The sequence below is a fragment of the Gambusia affinis genome, linkage group LG20, assembly GCF_019740435.1.
Source record: "Gambusia affinis linkage group LG20, SWU_Gaff_1.0, whole genome shotgun sequence".
NCBI classification, from domain to species: Eukaryota; Metazoa; Chordata; class Actinopteri; order Cyprinodontiformes; family Poeciliidae; genus Gambusia; species Gambusia affinis.
Genome location: NC_057887.1, coordinates 15,588,856 through 15,598,722, shown reverse-complemented (window position 1 = coordinate 15,598,722; position 9,867 = coordinate 15,588,856). Strand labels below are relative to the sequence as shown.

Sequence of the window (9,867 nt, the reverse complement as noted above, 5' to 3'; positions counted from 1 at the left end):
TTATAGTTTATGGCTCATAGGAATAACATCACATACATCATACATAGTGCACAATAACAACTCATTTCTAAAGTGCATTTGCTTTATGATGCACCATCTTTCAGCTTAACAAGAACACAAATCCTGCAAGAAGTGCATCTACACACATTCCTTCATGAAGCTTTTACGTTACAAATACAGTCATTATTATGGTCATTTTGTCTACCGTTATGCATTCAGTTAAGCTACTACACAATTCAAGTATAATCTCAGTATTATTACAGAAATCCTATAATAACACTAGAACTGTCTATAGTTACATTAGTAAGTCTTAAAGGCAGCAGGCAAACTACAAGCAAACAATGTGCTCTTTCACAGTCGCAAAATAAATTAGTCACACAAAACATTTACAGTTTTTTTAATTGAATTCCCTTTACTTCTTGTCAAGAACTTAGGATGAATACTTTTGCGAGCAACTTTTTAAAAGTAGATCTGCTGCAGCTCTTCTGATATTTTCAATGACCTAGGCAGAAACCTTTGGGATTTCTGCAAATTTTACATTCTAAAATTTCAAACTTTTCAGAATTTCTTGATTTTTCTTTTTTTCAGTTCATAAAACTTGGTATGAAATAAAGTTTAAATTACTTCACAAGACTTGCTCACCAAAACTTAGAGGTTACTTTTCAAAAACTTCCAAGATAATTTCTAGACTTTAACTTACAGGTTACTGTCACCTCTGATATGATGCAAGAAAAAAATCATATTTTTTCCTATTCATTTAATGCATTAAAGATTAAGAATGCCCACTCTTTTAGTTAATGAAGACATCAACCAACTGCATGCATTTTGATGCATTTTTTGGTGCTTAATCAAAGTAATAAATATTTAAAACTTATGCTTTGAGGCATAAGTTAGGCTAATATTGTAATTTCTTCATTTACTTTAAAACCTACTACATCTATCAAAGAACTTCCAGCACATTTTTTCTCTTTTATATGTGAAAAAAAGTCAGAATCAGCAGGTTTGAGTCAGGAAAAGCTTGACTGTTGGATCTCACTTTTAGGGATAAGGATTGTTTCCCATAACGGTTCCCACATGTGAGGCAGAGTACAGTGGAGACGGATGTTTAGGCACTGGTGTTTCTGTGCAAAAGGAGCCACTTTTTTTAAACGAGCTGGTTTTATTGAGTCCTATTCTTTCTCAATTATCTTTATCTCTAAACCTGCTTTGGTTGGAAATAAAAGTCATTACCAAGACCGTTTCCTGTGCTGGGAAGACAATATGGAAACTTTTTGCAGAGGAAACTAATTCGAAGTTGGTAGCGCTTCATCAACTGAGGCCCCTCCTCTGTGTTCAATCAGGTCTTCTTTGGTTTTCTGAATGCGGGAAAATATTTCCCTAAAAAGCTCCTTGTACTCCGGTTGGTGAAAGTCATCCTCGCTGTCGTCCGCCTCCGCTGGAGCAGGAGAAGATTCGCTGAGCTCTGACTCCTGCAGCTCCTCCTGATGCCCGCAACGTCGCAGCAGCTCGTCGTACTTCACCTGCAAGGCACTGTACTGGGCATCGACCTCGTTGAGCAGCGAGATACCGCGATACTTCACCACCTCGGGTCGACGCACGCAGGAGCACTCATGGTCGTAGATCCTGCTGGGAGAGTCGGGCGCCTGAGTGGCCTTCATCTGACGCTCGCTGGCCCAGCGCTTCAAGACGGCTGGACCTTTGACCGCAGCCGGCACTCCTTCGTTCTCCTCCTCTGGGTTGAGTAACAGCAGGCCATGAATGACCTCTGACCTGGGTGACCGTGAAGATTGTGATTTCCAGAGTTGACGAAGCTCCTCGGCCTCCTGTTCCAGGTCAGACACTCTGGCCTGTTCGAGGACAAGAAAAAAACAGAAAAAGGGAAAATAATCAAAAAGTGTTCAAGATGCATCAAGATCCTTCCCAAGTAACCGGCAAACCCAGAGAAAATTCTAGAAAGCACCTAGTTAGTGCAAAATTCCTATCTTGTATGTTCTAAAAACAACCCAAGTGGTTAAAATAAAAATGGCAAGCTGTTTTTTGGCAGTAGGTTAATGTTTTTTGGTGTCTAGAAAACGAGCCATTTCAAAAACCTCCCAATTGTTGGGCCACGACTGACGGGCACTGCTTCGTTACCTAGCAACCGCAGCCGAGCCCAGCCCATTACCTTGCAACCCACGCTAAGTTCCAGCTAGTTTCCTTTGTTGGTTTTAACTCTGTATGGCTTTTTCAGCTGGAAAAGACGAAAGTTTTGTTGTTCACTTGCCATTCAGACCCACTTGCTGCATTCTTGTTATCTGTGCAGGAGGCTCTACTTGTGCTTTTCAAAAATGTATAGTTGTACAATTAAGCATCTGTTTGCAGCCATTTTCATATGTGAGTGTAAAAGTTGAGTTTATTTGGATTTAAAGTGACAAGCGGCCCTAAAACAACTCATTCTGAAAGGAGCTCAAAACAGGGAGAACTGATCGGACTAAAATCACCTTTCCAAGAATTATTTTGTACATAAAATGCTTTGCATCACCAATGGACCTATCCTAACCTGTTCAAGAAAGACTAATAGGTCCCCCTTCAATAGAAATAGATGTGACTGGGCAGTCGGTAAAGTGGTGATGAGTTTAGTGTACCTGACATCCCTCCATCCTTGCCAGCTGTTGCTCCAGAGCTGCGTTTTCTCTGGCGAGCAGCTCCGCCTCCGTCTCCGCCTCCTCACGTCGCACCCGTTCAGTGGCAAACTGAGTCTGGAGGGCGCGCAGGGACTGCTGCAGTGTCGCCTGCGCCTCCTCACGCCATGACGCCACTGACACTTCGAGGTCATCCAAAACTTCACCAGGATCAACTTCAGACCTGCAGAGAGACGTGGACACGTCTTTGAGCCAGAGCTCAAGTTTCCCCCTTGTGTCTCACTAGATTTCAAGCTTTTATTGTTGTTAATGTTTGATGGGTAAAACACAGAATGTGACTGTAAAACTAAAACAACGGTTGTAAAAGAGTGCTGAACCCAAGCATATTCATGAGAAATTGAGTTGAAGGAAAAACTCAGGTACAAGAAAAGGTGCTGAAGCATCACTGTAGCAGTGTCATGTCTGGTTGTGTCCATGTTACGCCATTTTGATGTGGTAATTAATGCAAAAGGAGCCTTGATAATTCTTTTAGCGGATATATTACACATTACCTTCACATCTTTTCAGTAAAATTTCTGTATTTAGAAAAACAGAATAAAAATCAGCACTGGCTGGTAGGAACTAGACGGCCATTTAATGTCACAGACACAAGGTTGGAGACTGCAGCTAGTGATTAACACTTGGTAACACTGTATTTGACGGGGTGACACTGACATAAACATGATATAACACCTGATATGAACATGAAGGAGTCTTTATGGATGTCTATGATTGTTGTAATGAAGTGTCATTCAGTAAGTAATAATTTTAATGCAAAGTTGCATTGAAAGTCCCTAAAAAGTGCCAACTTTGCATTATTATTTACAGAATAATGCAAAGTTGGAACTTTTGATGCAACCTTTAAAGCAACTTTGCATTAAATGTCATTATTTACCGAATGACACTTCATGAGGACAGTCATAGACATCCATAAAGACTCCTTCATGTTCATATCAGGTGTCATGTCAGTCTTATGGACACCCCTTCAAATAAAGTCGTACCAAATGTGTTACGATACGAGAATAAAGTTGAAATATTATAAGAAAGTATTTGTAATTTTATGACGCTTGGATAAAAATTCATTTAAAACATCATCAAAATGAGGAATTAAAGCATCCAGAGTTATATTATTGTATAAGTTTAACAAATAAGAAAATATTTCACCTTTTAACATCAAGTTATTATCAGAAGCAGGACTTTGAAACATCTGTGTCTATTTTGCAGAAAGAGCAGACTTGACGGGTTGGTCAGATCTTTCCTCTCATTAAAACAACTTTTTCTAGTAATTCTTCAACTATATTCTGGTAATATTGTGTCTTTATTTTTGTAATATTGTAACTTTATTCTGGTAATTCCTTGTCTGGCCCTAATACTCTGTCGTAGTTCTCCGGCTGGTTAACAAATAAACGCATATTTATTAAATATTTGCAGACTCTCAGTCTGATGAATCAGTCTTATTTTTAACAGAGACAGTTTGATCAGCTATTTGTGTCCACTGTTGCATAAGCATGTGTTAATTCTAATCTCTGACGCTTCAGACGGGGAAAACAAAGTGAAAGGTGCCAGGAAATGCACACGCAGAGTTAAAGGGTTAAAGTTCACGAGACAGGTCGCTTATTGAAGGAGTGAGGTTCAGTGCGATGCTGAAATAAACATTAAAAAATTATATCTTTAACTAATGTCAGGTAGAGTTTATGTTTCAGGATTTTTTGTGTTTGATACAAGAAAACACAAAAAGGATAAAAAAAATCTTTAAAAAATGTATCTAATCAAGAAGGTAATGTGATTAGATTAAAATCAATCAGCTTGAGAAGGTTATCGACCGATGCTCAGACTTTGGCCTCCTTCCTTTCAGCCTCCTCCAACACACCGCACTCTGACTTCAGACGCTGCGGTCTCCTTATCGGAGAGACGTCCACGCATCTGAGCTGGATATATTCCCACCAAGCCCCCTTAACAGGATTACACACAGCAGAGACTAAACTGAGATATCGAACCTGTCCCAGCGCAGACAAACAGGAAGTGGCTGCAGCGTGAGGAGAGCACACCGCTGTGAGGAGCAGGATTAGTGTGGGAGCATTTACTGATCCCTTAGTGAAGCTTACAAAGACCTTCTGGATCTGTGACAAAGGAGTTAGAAATATTTTAAAAGCCTCAACTACCTTCAGTGGAGATAAAGACCACAGAGGAGCCACAAACTTTGGTGTCATACTAGCTTACTGTAAGAAATAAAGAGATTTTTTTTGTCAAAACAGGACACAGAAAATTGTTGTCAATGGTTTTTCTCATTGCAAACCTGAAATGTACTGATAACATCGGCTCCTTTACAAGATGACCTTTCTGTAGTTTAAGACTTTTTAAGACCATTTACATTTAAATTAAAAATTCACATATTTTGCAATGTTCTCTACAGCCTTAACCCCCATAATGCCTTGCCTTTTTCACAGAATGCACCTTGCCTAACATGGGTTTGCGACAGAAAGGAGGAGTTGCAACATTGGTTGCAAGTTGCCATCCAGCCAACTTGCAATAAATTTGCTCTTACCCAGGACAAACGGCAAAAACCTAGCTAGATATGAAGGGTTTATTAGCAGCTAGCTAGCTGCTAATAGCCTCAACCGCAACAAAGATGATTTGAGTGCAACTCAAACTTTTGTCTAACAGAAAAGTCTTGTGAAAAAAAAAAATTTATTAAATAATGGTGCAATGACAAAATTTAAGACCAACATAAATTCCCTCGCATGAATTTAAGACATTTTAAGACCGTAATTTTAGATATTTGAATCTCAGACTTTGATGCCAACAGATCCCACGGCAACAAAATCAGTGTGAGCATCTTCACCTGTGTGAGTTTTGCAGCTCTTGCAGGCAGCACACGCTCTGGGTGCTGCGAGGCAGCCATCTTTCTCCGCATGGAGACTGACGCGAAGTTAGCTTCAGCTCCTCCACCTGATGCTGCAGCTCTTCCACCTGCGTCTGCAGCAGCTCCACCGTCTCCATCAGCCTGAACAGACCGTCACATAGAGTTGATAAGAAGGAATGTTTCCGTCCTTAAAAAAAAAACTTGTCTTCCTTCCAGATCAGATCTCTCACCCGTGGATCTTCAACTGGGCCGTCCGGTTGTCCAGAACCAGTTTCTGGTTGCTCTGCTCCAGCTCTCTGGCAGAAACGTCAAGCTGCTCGTAAACTTTAGCGTGCTGGTCGTTGACCTGCCGGAGGAGGTCGACCTGTTTCGTCAGGTACTGGAAAAGAGGGGAAGTGAAGTTTGAGGGAACTGGAAGAAAACGATTTCTAAAGTCTTTTTAGAGCCTTTTTATTTTTTAGCTCTTAGCTATTCAACACAAAATTTTAAGAAAGTATTTTTGGTCTAGTTTCTAGAACACTAAGTCAAAACTAACTTTTCAATAATACATAGTAGGAGTTATGAGTAACTAATTTCTTAATATTGATGAAAACATCTGAGTTCCACTGGCAGATTATTTTACATTTAACATGGGAAAAATGTTACATTTAACATGGGAAAAATGTATTGTTATAAGTGAAATAATTTCCCAGTGAAACTTGTAAATAAATTGATGCATCATTACAGTTAATACCACGTAGATTGTTTATGAAATGTTAAAAAAAGTAAAAAGTGTGGTTAATAATTGCTTCCCTAAGCAATAATGGACCATTGGTCAATGGTTAACCAATGGTTATACTTCATCCACAACATAATCATGAATTTCTCCATTTTTATTTTCCAGAGAACACCTTTGATGTTTTAGGTAAGCTTCAATGCCTCTGAGGGCAATTTATCTTATCAGCTACTGAGACAAGAACATGCTGAGACTTTCTGCAGCTTATCTGCTGAGTGAAAATTGGCTCAGGTTAAATAAATGCTCACCTCACTGGGTATAATTTTCAATCTATGTGGAATAAAGGTCACCATAAGTATAAACTCGTGAACCCAGTTTGTGCTTTTAAAACCCACTGAGGCGGGATATTAGGATTATTTAACCATGTAAAACGAATGACGAGTGAAGGAAGTTCTGATTAGAAATGGATATGATTACCATTGCTGTCCAACCAGTTTTCTGGGATATTGGGTAAATATTGTGCAACTTTAAATAAATAAGCAACGTTTTCACATTTTTGGACATTGGCACCAAATTTCAATGTTCTTTGGATGATTTTTGTGCAATAAGTCAAAACAAAATGGCACATGAATATGAAGGAAAATAACATGTTTTTCATCTTTTTTATTTATTTCAATTGATTACCAAAACAACAATAAATCAGTTGTGCTATATTTTATTCAGGGGTGCAAGGGGTCCATTTTGTTATTAGCAGAAAATGTTTAATTGCACTTCACTGTTAAATATGGGTCTATCCCATTAAAATTCATTCAAGTTTGTGGGTGTAATGTAACAAAATGTGAAACACTTTTCTAAGGTACTAAATGTACATTTGAAAAAAGAAGCAGCAAAATGCTTTTTTATGGGCGACTCCTAGAGAGTCGCAGTAAATCAGAGACAATAACTCCGCTCTTAAGAGATTAATTTGGTAACCAGCAGGGATGAGCAGGTTATTCATCTGGACTCATGCACCCAAGGCTGACCTGGTTGAAATAAATTTAATTAAAGTCTGGGGACCTGTTAGGAATCTTGAAATCATTACTTATGGTGCATGCAGTGGAGGACAAGCACAAACAGCTCTCCACAGGGACGGTAAATTGCCGTTTTTGTTGCCTAATCGGCAGATTGCAAGACTTGGTGTTTGGAGATGGTTCAGTGACGCTTCGTCTGTCAGCTCCAGATGAAAAGGGTTTTGCATATCAGGTAAAATATCTGATAGCACAGGGCTGAGCGATAAATCACTTTCAGCGATTAATCTAATTTTTGGTTTTTGAAGATTTCATTTTTGGAAAAATCTGGATTTTTTTCCACCAATGCACTCCTTGGGTTTTTAAAGGTCGGAGTGATGTCACCACTCTCAGGACCGCCATCTTGTTTGATAAGCATGTTAGTTATTAGGACGTTGAATTCAGGTCAACTCTACCGCAGAGTATTAGGGACAAGCTATTATACTTTTTCTCTTAATTATGAGGTTAAAGTCATAATATTACAAGAATACAGTCAATACAAATATTATGAGAATAAAGTTATTATATCAGTAGAATAAAGTCAGTTTTGTGAGAACTCAAACGTGAAAAATAAAAAGTTAAAATGAGAAATGTTGAGCATCTTGTGAAGTTATACTCTGGTATAAACTTTATGGATTAGTACTTTTAACACATCGGCATCAAATTATTATCAGTAGCAGGACTTTGAAACATTCTTGGAAACATTTGTGTCTATTTTGAAGAAAGATTTACAAACAACTGTTTTCGGTAAAAAGGCATCTTTTTTCCTGCCTATATAACCGTATTTGTGTAATTAAACAAAATTTCTCAATTTCTCAACTCACAGAAAGAATGATGGAACTAAAATCCACTTTTTGATTATATTCTTTGTCATTTGTCATTTATTTTTTAGAAAAAAAAAACAACAAAACAAAACAAAAAAAACAGAGAAAAATAGAAAATCGGATGTGGTCTGAAAAAAATCTGGGATTTAATTTTAAAGCCATATTCCGCAGCCTGACTGTAGCGTGACGTTTAGGCTGAATTTTAGGTCAAATCAGTGGTTTTGTGAAGTAGGGCAATACAATACATCAAGCAATACATCAATGCACCATTTCCTCCTCACCTCGATCTCCTGCAGCTGCTCCTGGTTGGTGGAGTACATCTGCTGCAGGCCCTGCTCCAGCTCCCGGTTCCTCTCCAGGAGAGACTTCCCCAGCTCGGCCGCCAGCTGCAGGTCTGCAGGAGAGACGGGGCGGTGAGCAGGAACCGGAAACCTTTCCTCATCCACGTTTAGAGCCACCAGAACGGGCATAGGGAGCTGCTTTAAGAAGGTTTTACTTTTTTGATATTTTTTGTCCATAAACCTTTTATTTTCTTCACTTCTGGATAAGGATTTATTTTTAAACTCACCGCAAAAACACAGCTTTTGAATACACAACCAGTGCTATTAGATTTCCTTATTTCAGTCTAGATTAAAAACTTAATCATGATCAGAATCAATGATGCTGCTATAATATTCCGCTAAAGCTAGGGAAAAGAAATAACACTTTAAAAGTTTGATGTTTCTATAGAAATCTTTTAAATTAATAGTTCTCTTGTGTACAGCGTACACAGACGGAGCAATATATTTGCAAACAACTTTGCACAAAACATTAAAGTTGATCAGAATCAATATTTGAATCAATATCTGAATAAATTTGCACATGTGGAATAAAAGCAAACAAACGGGAATTAAAATTTTAGAAAATTAATTTCTTCTCTTATTTATGGTGAAGACAAAAGTGATGACATTCTTAAAATAAAGGGGAAATTGTTGTAACATAATATTTATATGTCAAAAGTTAAAATTCACTATTCAAATTCATTAATTCATTATTTTTAATGTATAATACTTTGTTCCAAGGAGACACCTTAACACATTACATTTACACATTTACAAACTGCATCATGCCACCTTACTTGATTTGCAATCTAACACAAATAAAAGTGTAAAGAAAATGCCCATCAGCTGGAAAATAGACCATAATAAAGACATAAAAAGGAAAAGATATTCTTAAAGAAAGCTCTTCTGTTTTTTCCTCACTGTGCCGCATTTGTGAATATTCTGCTGACCCAGGCTGCCTTTTTCTGCATCCAAGAAAAAAATAATTAAATCTTTTAAAACAAGTTGGATGCTATGTGAAAAAACAAGAGTCTTAAATAGTAAATGTTGTATACCTTAAAATACATTAATTTAATAAAAAATTACCACATAAAGGTTTAAAAGTGATTTGCTTCCTGGTTTATGTATTACAATTTTTTTTTTACTGCATTTAACCTTTCATCGCATATTGACAGTTAATAAAAAGGGCATAGACATATATTTGATCTGTAGGGGTTCCTTAACAAAGACAGAAAGGAAATGTACCATGTTCAAGGTCCTGCTTGTCGTACCACGGTTCCTCCTCCTTGATCTCAAATTCCTCTTCGACAATCATGTCTGCCAGCATCTTCCCGCTAAAAACCCGTCAGAAAATCCAATTTATATTTCTGTTTCTGAACATTGCTAAAAGCAGCGGAGAGGCCGGTTCCGAGACACTTCTCCCCGCCTGCAGCGGCCGG

At 38.0% G+C, this 9,867-nt stretch overlaps 1 protein-coding gene across 1 annotated transcript; it reads right to left on the bottom strand.

The window, feature by feature from the left end:
- LOC122823387 (cerebellar degeneration-related protein 2-like) lies at positions 1-9,867 on the bottom strand. Its single transcript, XM_044102963.1, has 6 exons — positions 9,674-9,867; positions 8,390-8,502; positions 5,754-5,902; positions 5,503-5,664; positions 2,625-2,844; positions 1-1,847 (listed from the first exon to the last, which is right to left on the bottom strand). The coding sequence occupies exons 1-6, from the start codon at positions 9,753-9,755 to the stop codon at positions 1,284-1,286; spliced, it is 1,290 nt and encodes a 429-aa protein (XP_043958898.1). The 5' UTR covers positions 9,756-9,867; the 3' UTR covers positions 1-1,283.